The sequence below is a fragment of the Xiphophorus maculatus genome, chromosome 23 (assembly GCF_002775205.1).
Source record: "Xiphophorus maculatus strain JP 163 A chromosome 23, X_maculatus-5.0-male, whole genome shotgun sequence".
Taxonomy (NCBI): Eukaryota; Metazoa; Chordata; class Actinopteri; order Cyprinodontiformes; family Poeciliidae; genus Xiphophorus; species Xiphophorus maculatus.
Window position 1 is genome coordinate 3,293,667 of NC_036465.1, and position 17,321 is coordinate 3,310,987.

The following is a 17,321-nucleotide window of genomic DNA, read 5'->3' on the forward strand; positions in this document are numbered from 1 at the left end:
CAATCTGCATTAAGAGTATAAATAATGACACAGAGCATTCCATAATATCACTGTGCCAACATTTGGTAACAGTATGTGAATGTTTGATAAAAAAAAGTGTGGAAGGCCTTGGGGCATTATTATCAAACATCCAGATAAACATCATATAAAAGCATCTCCTATTTATATATTTCTTCGTTAACAGTGTGATGTGATGATGAGCAGCAAGAGACAATATATTTCTCAAAATGGAGGGCAATGCATTTACCATGTCAAACAATAGACAACACAAATTCAATCCAAAGATACATTAGGGAAATTAAAAAGGAAAGGAAATTAAATAATGTACAATATTGTGCACATATAGAGAGTACTGTACTGTACCAATGATCACTTGCTGGTTAACATTGTAGCCGGGGATATATCCTTTTTAACAGATTTAAAGACTTTATGGAGTAATTTATGAAAATCAACCTCAAGTACATTGTCAAAGCAGATGTCCGTTGTCTTTGTTTTTTTGGTGATTAAAATGTTGTGGTACGTGATTTATCAGCAAACTCCGCCCACTCTGCATCCAACTTAGCGCGTCAAGTGGGGGATGGATCAGAGCCAGTGGTTCTTGGATAAATACTGTGGGATAAAGATGGACATTAGATGTTCAGAATGAAGGATTATTTAACTTTAATATGCACACCAGGCGCAGTGAGAATCAACAACTGAAACTCGACTGAGGGGGAAAATATCTGATGACTAGAGTTTCGTTAACCACGTGAATTGACAGCAATGTGTCATAATGTGTCATACTTAAAAACTGATTTTATTTAAAAATATAAATATATTTGTTTTTACCAAACTCCTCATATGTTTAAAGTTTCAAGTTAAGTTTTAAATGATGTTGTCATGAAGCGGTGGTGAGAGGTGGTGAGGCAGACGCAGCAGACCCAGGTAAGATGAATAAATGATCTTTTAATGACGACAATACAGTCCAGCAACGGGCAGCACGGCCGAGCGGAAGCCAGGGCTCAACGCCGGTAGCAACCGTTAAAATGACTGGACAACACGAAGTACTGAACGCACATTAGACAAGGACCCGACAGAGACGCAGAGACACAGGTGACACTAAATACACACGGGGTAATTAGGGAACGAGAAACACCTGGGAGTAATCGAGGGGAGAGCAGGACAACACGGAGACACAGAGACACCGAAAACTCGAAATTAACACACAGAACATGACAGATGTATGCTTTTTGTGTGATTTTTACTTTTGCGGTTTAACTAGTTTTAGAAAGATTTAGAGTAAATGTTTATATTATTTCATTATTTATTGTCCTAATCATAAGTTCATGCATTTTTAAATGATGCTACACAGATACAAATTTCTTTTAAACAGTAATTTTTAAATTACTCTGCGGGATTCTTGTTATTATGTTGTAAATTTTCCCCCAGTCTCTTTACCTTGTTTTTCTGGTTTTATATTTCTTACCTTAGTTTAAATGTGCATGCTTTGATTAATCTTATGACTGATGAACCTGAATTTTCCCACAGTGGGACGATAAAGGATATTTTTATTGTATTGTATTCACATATCTGTGCTACAGCTGCCATATTCATATCCATATTCTTTGCTTTTAGGTTGTTTAAAACTAATTTTCAACAACTAATTTATGAATGGATATGGTATATATCCATTTCATAAATGGCTATATGGCTAAAGGTCAAGGTTTATTCATTTAATAAGACCACCATAAATATTTTCAGATTTAATCATTTCTCCATAAAAAGTTTTTTTCTGAACCAGCAGTGGTACAAAATAACATTTCAGACATTTCACATCACAAAGCCCTGTACTAAGACATAATCAGACGTTAGAGATTTGAACCAGAATAGGAGAAGTAAAATGTCACACTTATCGTTGACTGCACAAGTTATTATGGCAATTCCTGGAAATCATTTTTGTTCAGATGTACGATTGATTCAACTGTATCAGAATGAAAAGGAAAATGTCTAAAGCTACCCCCCCCCCCCCAAAAAAAAACTCTGTAATTGTGATAAAATACACACTTTGACGACGCTTCATAACTTGGCGAGGTGCTGTGAACCCGCTCACAGCGGGCTCCTCAATGAGTAGTCGATAAAGCTGCGTGTTGAGGGCGGCTCTCGTGTGTGATTCTGTGTTATGAGGCGTGCTGCTAATTTCACGCTCACTGAACTCCAACTTAAAAAGTTTACTTTGAGGCTCTGACAGCGCTCACCTGATAGACAACCAATCAAATTAGCAAACAATCTTCACCTGTTGTGTGTTTCACTGCATACAATTCAGATAATTTAACAGGTGAAGAGAAAAAAGTTAGAGATCAGCTTACTAAGTGAGCTGATGATCCCTTAGTAATTAAATTAGCGTTTAAAGTAGCTTTATAACCCTTTATAGGCCAATGCTTTAATTTAGGTAATTCTTCAAATTTTGCATTTTGAATTAGTTGTCTAGTTATGTAGTTGTTATCAGTAGTACTTACAGTAGACAATAAAATGTCTTAAACATTCCTCTCTCAGACTTTAGTTGCGTAATATTTGGAAGTGTGGCCAACATGAACTGACTTCATTGCCTCCACTGCCATTAAAAAAGTACAACAGCCCAGAAAACCGATGTCACAACTTCTCCTTCTGATTGACCCTGTTGAAATTCTGCCTGAGAAGTCAAGCTCAATGGGAGAAATCCCAGATGGAGCACCAAGAGGAGATGAGAATCAAGCAGAGCTGCATAGGAAGGCAATAGCCAGGTTAGATGATTGTTAAAACTTTTATCTTAAACTTCGCCATATAAAGTTGCCTCAGGTTTAACATTAAACCTGATCTATAACAAACTGTAAATGAAACATAAGGCACTTCTGCTACATATTATTGTTTCAGTACATAATAATACAGAGTTATTATGTTTTTGACTTTTATGATGTATTTAAATTGCCATTAGGGATTTAATGAAGTTTAAACTCGTCCATCAATTAACTACTTTCCCACATTTACAAGCCTCTGAGTTCCCTGGCATACTAAAGCTTTGATGCAGCCACCTGCGGTTGACAACTTTCCCTCTGACCCCTAGAGAAATCTACCACTCAGATGTTCACGAGTCATTTGCCTCCAAATGCCAAGCTGATTGCAGCAGTGCATCCCACCACAGGACAAATAAAGCAGGAGATAGGCCCTTGTGTAAAATTGCTGGCTGCATGTTGAGATGACATAATGCATCAACCCCACCTCTACTTTATGAGACCGTTATCTATTTCATTCAGATATAATTCAAATATATAAAATTTGATAATGCAGAGCTTTGAGTCTGTGCAGGTGCTTTGTGTCTCCCCAATAAATCCTCTGAGCAGAACAGTAATATTTTACCATGATGAAAGAATGTCAAATCCTCACAGGGAGTCTTTGTTGCATGTGTGAATACAAGGTACCAATCCAGTGTGGGACATAATATTTTTAAGCTTCCATTTCTGCCAATCATCGGTTTTCATATCCAAACTTCTAATTAACTTTCAATACACTCAGCCTGCCAAACAAGCAAGGCGTCAACGAAACAAATCATGGTCCGCATGTCACGAATATTCAGGGTCGTGAGAATATTTGAGCCTGCATAGAGAGAAATGGAGGATGGGAAAGTTATATTTCTCTGCCCTGATAGGGACTGCAGAGCCTCAAAGCTAAATCACTTTCAAAAGTTAATCTGCTATAAATCCTGGCAGGCAGGCTAAATCTAAGTGGAGAAACCTCTGAAATCAAACACGGATTTTAAATGATACTCACAGACAGCAGGTGCCTTAAATCGATTCAGCAAACTACTGTTACACCACAATCTTTGTACTCCTTAGAAGACTCTGCACAGTAAACTTTTGGCAGACGATAAAACAGTTAAACTGAGAAGGAAAAGGTTTTGAAAACAACAACCTTGCAAAGGTAACTAAAGTTCAGCTGGTCAATGCTTGAGTGATTCTACATCTTCTATGTTTTCCTGATTTAGCAGCCTGCTTCGTTCTGAGCTTGACTCCAGATGTTTAGTTTTATGGGCCAAGAGCTTTCAGTGATCAGTGAGACTCACTCAGGGATCCGACAAGCATCTCCATCTCTTTGGGATTATCAGACAGCTTGTGGCATGTTCAATCTGGGAGGAGAAGGAACTTAACCCAACTTGTATACATGAAGTATCATCAATGAATAAATCACCTATTTACTTCTTTAATTTACTTTGTTCTGTTTTACTTATTTATTTTCTGTTTCTTAACTTGCTTGATTATTGTCTTAAATGATAAAAAAAAAGTTAGTAGTCATGTAAAAATCATCAGTATCTGCAGATTTACATACTTAAGATGTTCATTTTTTAAAATCTAAAATCTCTTATCTTGAAATGAAGTACTCTGATTGGTTGATACTACTACAAAAAGGTAAACAATCAGTCCATTTACCATAAACTTGCATACATATATAGTTAGTACTTATACAAACTACATTTGTGTATTTACTGAACCAATTATTCACTAACTCACGTATACTTATTTATTCATTAATTTACTTATTAGTGTTCTTGCTTACTTATCTACTAACCAGTTCATTTATTTACTTACCTATTTCATAATCTTATGCATGTTCTTTATTTATTTTATTTTTTTACTGTTTTATTTTACTTATTCATTAGCTTATTTATTTACTCACCCATATATTTACTCAGCCCCTTAGAGACCACCAGGAAGATTCAGACTTTGAAGAACTGTTCAGCTCAGTTCACCTCAAGTTCAACACATCAAAAGTCCAAGTACTTCGAGTTTCAGCTGCCTTATATTTTAACTATATGCATATGGACAAATATTTTTCCACAGCGATGTGTCTAAGCCAATACTATGGCTTCCAAGAACTTTTGTTAAAAATCAAATGTTTTTGTCTACGCTGATGTTCCAGTCTTTATTATCTTGTGTGAGTAGTCTGTTGCTGGTTTCTAATCACAAATATACACTGTTTTTATACATAGTGTTCTTTTAATAGTCCTGTTCAGGTGCACATTTCTTTGGATCTAAGTATGCTATTTTTAATAACTGTAGAGTATTTTTTCTCCTATGTAAATGTGTTCTTACTGTACAGGCTCTTATTCTTATTTTTTTCTGTTTACTTGTAACTTGCTCTTTTACACCTGGGAATCCCCACAGTGGGACAATATCAGGATATTTCTATTCTAATTTAAGACTAGAGTTTTCAGAGTGCAGTGAACCTTCTGTAGTCCCTTCAGGTTTGTTTATGTCTATGCCCTTAAACAAAAAAGTAAAGAGAAAAAGAAATAGACATAACACATCATTATATAGAAAATACTTAATTGTTGATATGTATTTAATTTCTTCACTGATATAATTAATAAATAAATAGCATATAAATTTACTGCTTAACTTAAATTGACTATTTGTACTACTTAGTTATTTACAAACAGAATTATTCAGCAGTTGACTTATTTCTAACTTAATTACGTTATATGAATCTTTGTTTACTTACTTACTGAAAGCTTACTAATTTATTTACATAATATTTTAGCTTCCTAAGGTTATTTAATTTATTTTACTGTCTTACTTAAAAGCACCACACAGTTAATCTTTTTGTTTTTTATTTTATTGTATGTCTACCTAATTTAGTTGTTTATTTACTTACATTGTTATTTACTTATTAACTATAATTACTAAGTTAGTTATTAATGAACTTGTTAATTTATTTTTCTTGTTTAATTATTAGTCTACTTGTAAGTATTTTGTAACTTGAATAAATTATTTATTTATTTGGTATTTTAATTTCCCATTTACTTACTCTCTAATAAAACTTTTTTTGTAGAATTGCTGACTTTTGGTTGGCATTGAAATCCTGTCTCCCATATGCCTTTCTGGCAACTATTTTGTGTTGAGCCCAGAGAGAAACACAAACTCTTTTTAGCATCCAAATGATTTTGATCTTCTCAAACACGAGGGCAGGGCTGAACAAGACTGTCTCACCAAATCATGCCAGGTTTTATTTTCTGTGTTTATAACATGATTGTCTGCCACTTCACGGGAATTTTAGCTGAGGTTGAAGCAGCTTTGTAATTCTCCGGGGTTTTGATGGATTTCGTTTATCTTTTAGGTGTCATAATGTGTTTTCTTTGCTGTAAAAGAACATTGTAGATCTTGTTCTTGTAAATCTATTTGAATTAACCTTTCATCTTTATACATGACATGGAATTACAACATAGTGGCTTTTACTTTTGCAGTTCCAAACAAATTGGTAAACATAAGACTGAAACTAAAAATAAATCATTTAAAAGAGTTCAGAAGTCATGTCTTCTCTGGTAGTGATTAAATCCCTCTGGCATGTCTTTGGCTTTTATAACTTTGACACATAAAGGCTTTAGAAAAACAGATTGCCTTACAGCTTGGAGGCAATTTAAAACCAGAAGCTACAATTGATTTTAATTTGTGCATCAAATTTTTGAATAAAAATGAACGGAATTTCATCTCTTTCAGCCTTCTGTTGGCACTTGTGACAAGTCTTTTTCAGAGTATAATCATATGTGTTTGATCCACCAAGGCAGCCTTTTAACTAACACTAGATAGATCACTGCATGCGCCCAGTCCCCAGCCGCCAGTTTGTACTGCATGAAAATGTGAACTAATTCATCCTTAGAGCATGTGCATTATTCATCACAGCTCTGAAAAAAAGCGCCCAGTGAGAAAATGAAGAGATTCTAATATATCTTTTGTCATGGGCAGGAATCCTGTCTAGTTTGGCTTGAAATCTGAGAACCCTAAAGAGCCCACTGTGCTCTATCAGCTCCAGCTGCACCTCCAAACACATCCAAAACATGCAATTATTAATAATTTAGAGAAGGACCAAGATGTACCTCTTCACACAGAAAACATTTACTTTCAGTGTCAAAGCTTTGAGTATGACATGGCATTGCATGGTCAACACTGCACTCATTTACAATAGCAGACGCCCCCAAGAGGCAGAGGCAGGATACGCTTTGACTTCTCTTTTATAGATTTTTAATTTATTGACCGTTTCCAATGTCAGTAGTTGCAGGCTGTCGGTGCAACGCTGCTGAACGAGACCTGGCAGAGGCTCACGACTCTCACATTGTTAACAATCATTACATAATCAGCAGGAGGTGAATGACTGCACTGTGCCTAAAGCAATGCCAACACACTTGGCGGCAGCAGTAGTGAACGATGAATTGCAACCTGTGATGCTATTAATTTGTGAAGCAGGGCCAGGCCACCCTGACACCTTCCCCTATCTTCTCCCCCTCTTAATGTTTCACTGCTAACAACCCTGAGAAGTCTGCAGTTCACAGATCAGTCTAGGACTAGCACCTCAAATAAACTTCATGTCTGTTTGTTTCTGGAGATTTCGACTAATTGAAACCTTCTTTCCTATGATGTCATTCACAAGTGGGGCAGCAGATGAAATCCAGGACAGGGTTCACTCAGTAGGAAAAACAACATACTCATTGGGAATTCATTTGGATCCACGGGGGGGGGGGGATTTGAACTGCTGATGGGTGGAATGAGGCGTGGTGTTATTGTTCTGGATATTATAGACCTACATGTTTGTGGAAACAGCAACTTTTGTGCCCTTACAGAAAATTGTTGAATGTCGTTTTTGTTGTTTTTCATATGTTAAAACTGTAAGAGCAGGTTGTGATGAACATCATTTTCTATTTCTTATGTTTGTTCATTTCATTAATGTGGCGACCTGCTGATGAATTAAACTGTTTTATAGGTTCGTTTTGAATGATGGCAACAGTTTGTATTTAGCACAGTTGGAACTTATAGCGTTGAATAACGGCATGTTGTACAGTGTCTAAATTAAAAACATGATGCTGTTTCTCCTATCTCAGGAATATCAATGATGTTTAACTTCTTCAGTAGTTCATGTTTTTTTGCACTTTTAGACATTTTTACCAACTTTTTGGGGAATAAAATTGTGCAATCTGCTCCAAAATGATTTCAGGATAATCAGTCTTCCCATAATGTGCATCATCCCTGATATTTCCCACTTAAATTATTCTTCTTTTGTTCACCACAGGAGATATTTGACTCATTTTGAACTTTCATAACAACCACAACTCAAATCAAATACTTTATTGCTTTGAATTACTTAAATGTATATTTATGTTTTAGATCTTATCTAGTTTTAGCGGTTACTCTCTGACTGAATAGATTATTAACCTTTGCAATTTAGCCTCAGTTGATTCATTTGGTCCTTTAAGCATGTTGTATGTTTTTGCAGATTAAACAAAAGAGCCTGACTCCTGATTGTAAAAATAAAATTACCTAAATGTATTTTACACATCAACACTTTCAGAAAGAACTGTACTTTTTTTTATATTTCTTTCTCCAGAAGTTACAGTTACAGCATTGTGCTGTTCTGGGACCCCTTTGCCCTTTCATGTGCTTGGATGAAAAGCCTGAAGCAGGAAAATCGGCGTCAAGGATCCCAGAGAGCATAGCAGGGCAGACATCAGTGACAAGCATGTCATTGATTTAGTCGCATACATGATGAAAAGGAAGAGCTGACTGGCAAAGAGACTCACATAGAAGGGAGGAAAGGTTGACAGGCTAAGACAGCCTACATTGGGTGTCCTGTTGGTAATTTTCCAATTGGACACCTAGAATTGGCTGAGTCGTCAGCAGCTGTGGCAGGTACAGAGATCAGCTGACCCATGAGATGACAAAAAGCAAAACATAACTCTCTGGCCTCCTAAACTACAACTCAAAGAACCATAAAACACGAAAAGAAGGAAGAATCTTCCAGTTTATTGTTACTGTTCAATACACACAAATACCAAACACTAACATGTTTGTGCAGCATACAAATAAAGTTCATGTCTAACTTTTTCTGTATGTCAACACTGGAATACCCCAAATGAGCAACGAGCTGAGTAACAGATTGTTAACTCTGTAGGAAACAGGCTCTCTGGCAGCAGTTTCGCTAAGACATGATTCACACTTAATGCGTTCAAATTCAAATATATTTTATTGATCCCAAAGAGAAATTATTATACATATACTTATATGGCAGAAAATAATTGAGATGCAATGCTCAGACCAGTTTGTTGGTCAATCAAGCACAATAATTCCATGATCACTAAAACAACTTTTAGGACATTTGCCAATGTGGATTGATCTCAAGTCCAACTATAAAACTAAATCTGAATATCCATAAAGCTTGTAAACAGAAGGAAACATTCATATTCCTTTATTTAATCAGGTAAACCCCGTTGAGATCTAGATCTCATTTTCAAGAGGGACCTGAGCAAAAATTTGCAATGAACATGAACTGCTCTAAAATTTCCTGGCAGATAACTGTACTGAAAGTCAGAAAGCCCAAAGTTGCATGTTGCACCTCAATGTGCAACATTATTTATTTAAATAACGTTGCACCTCAAATAATCACTGACTTCAAACAACACAGATTCAGGTGAGTCTTCACTCTTCCTCAAGACTCTGGAACCTTGATTTTCCAGATGAAATGCAAAATTCACCTTCATATGTAAAGAAGACTTTAGACCACTGAACAACAGTCCAATTTTTTTTCTCCCTTGCCCGTGAGACGTTTTTACTAAGCTCTTTGATATAGGAGTAGACTGAAACAAGGGATGTAATATATGATTCCTCTCTGTGTTGGTGTGTGCTGACTCCATCAAAGCTGCTTTGATGGAGTCAATGGACTTTGATTCACAATCATTTCAAAGCTGCTGATGTCGTTAGTGGTGCACCTTTTTCCAAGGGCACTTTATCCTTCCACTCAACTTTCTATGAATGTGCTCGGATGCAGCACTGTGTGAACAACCAGATTCTTTAGCAATGATCTTCTACAGCTTACCCTGATTGTATGTCCTACTGACCCAGACTGAGAGATCATTTAGAGGGTTAGGGAACCTTTGTAGGTGTTCTGAGTTAATTATCTGCTTAGGATCATGAATTTACAATATTGAACTTTTTTACACAGTAATGCACCTAGAAATCCTCTTTCTTTCCTATTGTGTTACCTTGATGATTATATAATTTGCTTTTTGTGCTGATAAGCAGTTAAACATACTTTCTGGGTAAAGTGAACAATGTGTTACTTTCGGTCTGATTCAACAATTAGTCATTTTAACAAATGTTTCAAATGTTGTAGTTTTTCTCATCCAGTCCTTGGATTTGATCTCATGTCGCTTTAAAGGTTTCCTCATGGCCCTGAGCTCTAAAACATTTTGAGGTGCTTCAAAGCCTATTCACCACCAGTGTCCTCCACAGGATTAAACCAGAGACCTCAGCCGGCTCGCCCTCACCCTTAAGGTTTGTGCTACTTCCATTATCCTCACACCATCTGCCAACAAGCTCTGCCACTTCAGTATTTCACCCAGCCTTGAATGTTAACAGGAGCCACAAAACCCCCGTTTCTGCAGGCTTGTATGAAAAGGCTGGTGGCAATCACAATTTAACAATAAACTTGTAAGTCTATCAAGACGTGGAAAGAGTTGGTCGCAAATCTAGAGCTGTTTGTACTGTAAGCTTCATATTGATTCTTTCAGCTACAAAAAGAAATTTGAGCCAGACGAAACATAACTAGTTTGATTCTGAATGCACAGAGCAAATATTCTTTAACATCATGGGGAAAATGGTGATGAAAAGTGGAAACTTTTTGTTCCTGTTTGCATCTTTTGAAGCATCATTGAAATTCTTTGAAAGAAAAAATTGCTTTGTAAAGCACAAGGGAAGAAAAAAAATTTTTTTTTCACATCATCAAAGAAGCTTCTGCATCCGAGGAGAAAAGAATGTCAGCGTCTTCTAAATGTGGTGGCAGAATAACACAGCTCAAAGTTTTTGGGGTCTACTGCACAATAAAAATCCCTCGCACTGAGGGAGGAAACAACAAAGACAAACATGGAGACACAGATGAGAGACAGCAGAAGGTAGAGCGAAACTAAGAGAGTGAAGAGGGAGATGAAGAAGAAAGAAAAAGGTGTTACAAGTGTCACTGTTGAAGTGGGATGGAGTACGTGATGAAACAGAAAACAAACAACAAGCTTGTCAAAATATGTACTGGAAATATTTGAAATCATGATCTTAAAAATAATATCTGGTTTCATTTAACTGTTTTCTTAGTAGAATTTTTTTATCTCTGAAAATGTTTTCAATTTTGTACAAAGAGTTGATTCCTTAAGCTGTTGAGACAGCTAAAATATTAAGGATCCACTTGATGATGGTTCTGGAGGAGGGGATTTGTCCTGTAACCGGTCTCAGTCTCAGTCAGTGTGTCTTTGAGTGAGACTTTATACCCACCTTAATGGAGGTAGTCAGAGCAACCAGTGCTGCCAACTGAAAAGCAACCTGCAATGTATCTCACCACCATCATTGTGAATGAGTGAATGAATGTAGTGTAAAGTGTTTTGGAGTTCTCTGGACTAGACAAAGCCCTATACAAGTACGGGACATTTGTTTCGTTTATGAAACTATGGCCATAGTTTGATATGTGGGAAATTGAGCTTACTCTCTCATCAAGAATAATATTAAACTATGTCTGTATAAAAACCATGAGATCTGAATGTGCTTGAAAAGTTCAGCTTCTATTCAATCACATACTGAGACTCAAACAGTCAAAATGAACTTTGGTCAGGTATTAATTCTGACATGCAGCCCATTGGTTTTATTGAGATTATACTCACTGAAATATAATGTTTAAGTTTTTTAAGTTAAAATCTGTGAGGGCACCAGAACATATGACATGTTGTGTAAATCACAAAAGGTTATAAAGTGTACATAAATATAAGTACAATGGACTTCCACCTATTTGTGAAACGTGACTTAAGTTATTCAGGGAAAATCGGCCGATTCACAGATTCTTTTAGTGGAACATTTCTAAAATATTATAAAGAAAATGCAGCTTGGAAGCTGAAATACCTGGGCACAGTACCATGACAGCTATGTTCACATTCACTTTATTTCAGTATGGATATGATTGATATTTAAACTTTTAGACAGTTTGGGGCATCTTTCAGAAAACAAAACAAGCCAGCAGGGTAACATCTCCAAATTCTTTCAGGGTGGATTGGTTCTATAGACGGTGTAGAAACTGCAGAATAAATGGACAGAAACACATTTTCGATGTGAAACAGATGAATCTCTCCAACCTGTCTTAGTTTTGAACTAAAGCACTTTTGGTTGCACAAAAAGACAAAGACCAACACTCCAGAAAAACATCCTTTTTAAACCTGTTTGCTCTCAAAGGTTGCCCATACTCACATCCTACAACACTCGCTGAACCAGCTCCAGTGTTCCATCACCCAAGATAAATGTTAATACCTTCAAATTTTCCCATTTTCACTGGTAGAGCATTTTACCACCAAAACCCACCTCATGCCTGCAATATCATTGAATCTGTCCTACCCTTTCCATTACCAGTAGTCAAGAGGGGGTGCCTACGCCCTTACGAAGAGCAATTTTCCACTCAAATCTCGGAAATGCTTTGATCAGTTTCCCAGTTTTTCCTCTTCTTTTGGAGAAAAGAATTATTGACTCTGAATTCTTTCCTTCCCTGTGGTGATCGAATGGAAGGCATTGTAATGAAAAGCAGAGCAACTCCATTAACTCTGTACCTGCACGGCTGGCAGCACCTATTCCCTACCTGTTATTAAATGGCTTTATTGGATAAAAAAGACAGAGAGGAAAGACTTTTTTCTGGTCTTTGTGCTTTTGAGAGAAGTGCTTTCCCAGTAGGAATTTTCTGAATCTGTTGCTTGGCTTTGTTATTGTCCTCTTGGTTTTGTGCATTACTCTAAATGTTGTCTTAGAGGAAAATATACCCATAATGACTACAGAAGCACTATTCTTACTCAGTTTTCTTCTACAAAACAACCTTTAGTACAATGCATGTTTAGTAAGTTACCAGTTATCAAATAGCCCTGTGTATTATACATAATACATAACTTGTTCGCTTCAAGTTGAGATTCAATTAGTGAGCAAAGTCTTAAAACTGGAACTGCATATCCATCTAACCACCAGAGGAAATAGATTCTATCTGTTAGTTTCAAAGAGCTTTGACAGATAAAGTGAATGCATTGCTTGGATAAAGAGATTGAAGTTGGAATGTGGCAGCCTGCAGATGGCTGAATGCTCAAATTCTATGCTTTCTGAAGCCTGCATATAATCTCCACAAGAATGTTAATTACTGTTTCATTTAGCCAGCAGATTGTCTGTGTTTGTTTATTGTAGGAATTGCATGGAGCGTCTAGAGAGCAAAAGCTGTCTCTGAAAGGATTTCAAGTATTTATTGAGACATGCGGTCCTTTTCCTGGCATTTTTCACAGATATGTTATTATAAATGAATAAAGTGACCAAGCAGATCGACATTTCTCAGAAACAAGACGATGAAAACAGGGACTTTAGCCAGAGGGTAAAGTTTTAAAAAATGCAGCACAATGCAAAAATATTTAGACCCTTTGGTTTCTGTTACAATTTTTATGTTGGAACTGATGTGGAAAAATTACAATTAGGTCACACCTGCTAGTTGTATTGCTATATGTTTATTCTAAGTTGTGTATATTCCCACCAAGTTAAGGCTGTTTGGGTTACATGCACAAGGCTGGACGTTATTTTTCCCAGCTGCATGGGAACCAGTCTGATTCCCTGCTTTGGATCCCTTACCCCTTTGTACAAAACTCATGTGTTGGCTCTGCCTGGCAGAGCTTTCCGTTTCAGACTTGCTTCATTATTGACTGTCCTGTGAGCTCTCTGAGTTGTGCACAATTCATGAATAAACCTGATTGAGTGATTTTACCTGAGCAGTGCTGGGAAATAGTTTTTTTCCATGACAGAACTTAGTATGACAGACCAACACCAATAAGGAGAGCATAGTTGTCCAGCAAATCAAAGATTATGCATGTTTTATGAGGCTTTTTTAGTCTGGATAAAGTAGTGTGCATTTGTAGTCAGCTCCCTTGAGTCAATACTTTTCACAACCAACTTTGGCTGCAATTAAAGCTTTTAGGGCACATCCAGAGACTGAAACCTTTCCTCATACTTTGAAAAAATAGCTTCAGCTCAGTCAGATTGGATGACTACCATCTGTGAACATCAATTCTCAAGTCTTGCCACAAATTTTTAATTTACTTCTGGACTTTGACTTGGCCACTCTACCACACAAATTTGCTTTAATTTAAAGCAGTGCTATCTAAAGTCAGTCCTTTAAAGCTGCTATTCTACATGTGTTGCTCTGGCTATGCACACCTGAAATAAACTGTTTAAATGCATGGTCCTGCAGAACGTGGTTACATGCTGAGGGCCTCATTAAACCTTCTGAATTAGGTACGTTGGAGCAGGAACATGTCTGACCCATGCAGAACACAGGCCCTTGGTGACTGGTATTGTACAGTCCTGATCTGAACCTTTCCAGTGCAGTTCTGACGTTACTACTGTCCTGCAGGCAGGTGAATATTTGCTCTATTCATAGGACTTATGCAGCCTCCAACAGGTATTTTCAGGGATTTAACACACTCTGTCTTTCATTTGCGTTCCTGCTGATTGGAAACATTAACATAGGATGATGTGCTACCACCACGTTTTACAGCACAGAGGAGGTGATTAAGGTGATGTGCATGTCCCCCTCAAAAAGAATTTAATCTTATCTGACTGCAGCAGCTTTGTCCACATGTTTTTGCAACTTCTTGTGAATTTCTTCTTGTCCTCTTCCATAAAAGCAAGGTTTGTGGAATGCATGACTTATAGTTGCCCTATCGACAGCGGTTGTGATATATTCTTATCTAATGTTGGCTGATGGAACAGTGCTCTGAGATGTTCAAAGGTTGGAATATTGTTTTTAAGCCTAACTTTATCCCTGACCTGTCTGCTGTGCTCTTTGGTCTTCATGATTTTTGATCACTAATGTTCTCTACCAACTGACAGAACCTTCACAGAACCAGCTGTACTTATACTGCAATTAAAAGAGACACAGGTGGATGCTTTACTAATTAGGTGACTTACAAAGGTTGTTTGCTGGACTAGATTTGGCTTAAAGGTATCAGAATAAAGATAACTGAGTAGATATGCATGTCACACTTTTCAGATATATGAAGAAAATATTGAAAACACATCTTTGCCTTCCACTTTTTATTTTCTACTACTTTGCATTGATTTATTGCATAAAAAATCACCAAAAAAATCAAGAATGATTGTCAGTGTGACAATGTGGACAGGTCCAAGTGGTGTGAATACTTTTGAAAGATACTTTAACGTTCCTGAAAGCTTCATGTCGGAGACATTCAAACTGAAAGTATATATATAAAAAATAAATTGTATTGAACATTATCTGAACACATAAACGGGATTGAAAATGCAAAGCTCTGTCAGCAAGAGGACTTCATTATAAAAGAAATTCACAAACATGACAAAATGACTTCAAATCCAAATGAAAGCATATGAAACTATTTAAAATTATATTTGTTTTAAGTATTAGAACAGCTTGTATTGTGTGCATTCTGAAAATAATGGCATAGGTTTGTGTTGTCTCAGACTTCTCTAGTAGTTCATGATGTTGTTCAGTCTCATGTGTGATTCTATCTAAGCCACATATTTCTAGAAATAGCTTTTACAATGGAACCTCTTGTTGGAGACCTAAGCTGTGAATCCAAGTCCTATCAATAGCTGAACTTAATCTGGTTTTATGGTGGTTTTAACTCCATCTGCTGAACCACTGAGGAGCTATATGCAACAACAGACCTCAAATGTATATAGCAAAGAACCAAACAACAGAATTCCCTGACCATCTCCGGCGCTGGGGTTTGTAATATGAAGCCAAATGAGTCCGGCGCAAATCTGAGGATAAAAAATAAAAGTATAATCCCTCCCCCGCTAACGGTGTCACTCAAGGATTAGTGAGAGTATGAGGGGAAAAAAATAACCCACTAAGTACCAAGCGGATAAATTAAAAGCAGTGGGCAAAGTGGCGTGTCTCCAATCGTCTTCATCAACATTGATTGTGTTGGTATTGTGAAGTGATTGTGCCTCAGTGTGAGCTCTCCCCTCACAGAACAACAGCAACTCTGATCCCAACTTCAGATAACCTCATATCAGCTGGTTAGAGGCTCCCGGACCTGGCGCCGGGTAAATTGAAATGGTAAAAGCACAAAGCGGCAGATTGGAAGATATAATATTTTCTGAGGCGAAGAGAGTGGCCTCCTGGATTATTGGAAAAGAGTCTCCGCGCCTCAGCGATGATGAGGGTTAAGCTCTGTATCTGATAGCGAGTCAGACCGTGTAGAGGAGGCTTCCCACAGAGGGAGGTCTGACCGGATGGGGCTTAACAATTAGTCCTAATAAAACACACAAACAAACACAAACACCGGATTTAAGTCTTACCTGTGTGGACAGACGTATAACATCCAGAAAAGATAATCCAAACAGGAGTAGAAGTGAGTGGATCAAAGCAATACTTCTCAATAAAGTGGTAACCTGGAGCTCAGCCGCTCAAATCCACGGACACTGTGGGGTAATTTCCGGCGTGGACAGAGCGAGGGACGTCCACGGGTGAAGTTTGGACCAATGCGCAGCCGAAACAGATGGTGTTAATCCTTTCCAAAAATATAGTAAAGTAGAGCCAGCGCGAAGGGAGAGAAACGTGGTGGAGTTCAGCACCAAGGCGGAGTGGACAGCTCCGGCAGCGCAGCGATCTCACCTCGTCCGCTCTCGGATCTCGTGTGCGTCGCAGAAGTAGGAGTCACCAGCCCCAACCTCACCCGCTGGCGGAGTCCCGGCCAGATTTACATACAACCACCGGGGAGGGGGGCGGGAGAGCAGCAGGGCGGGAGCCAATCACAAATATCCCGTAGTAGGCAGAGTAGGCAGCAAAGCGAGGACAGGCTGACAGAGAGAAAGTGGAGCGGTTCTGAAACAAGCGGGAGGAAGAGGGAAGAGTGACTCTTTATGGATGCCCCGCTCACTCACTCACTCACTCACTCACTCACTCACTCACTCACTCACTCACTCACTCACTCACTCACTCACTCACTCACTCACTCACTCACTCACTCACTCACTCACTCACTCACTCACTCACTCACTCACATGCATATACAGTATGAGCAGAGACACACTCAGATTTAATGAATTAAAAGACGCCGTATCTCTAAATGATTTCACTCCATATTGAGATTCCTAAATTCTGTATGATCTCCAAATGACAGAATATTCATAAAACTATCCAAGTCCACATAAATTTGTGTCTATTAATTTTCTGTTATTTTAATACAGAAAAGTCCTCCTTTCACAATGCAAAATAAATATAAAATGAGTTTT

At 37.6% G+C, this 17,321-nt stretch overlaps 1 protein-coding gene across 2 annotated transcripts in view; it reads right to left on the reverse strand.

Moving 5' to 3' along the window:
- fstl5 (follistatin like 5) overlaps positions 1 to 16,925 on the reverse strand; it is a 189,934-nt gene extending 173,009 nt beyond the window's left edge. Inside the window, exon 1 of one of the 2 annotated variants that reach the window (XM_023328922.1) lies at positions 16,386 to 16,925. In XM_023328922.1, coding sequence (XP_023184690.1) covers positions 16,386 to 16,408 — 23 coding nt within the window. In that variant the 5' untranslated portion in view covers positions 16,409 to 16,925. The remainder of the gene's footprint in view (positions 1 to 16,385) is intronic. The other variant, XM_005800578.2, reaches the window with a different exon arrangement.
- Positions 16,926 to 17,321: the final 396 nt, after the last annotated feature.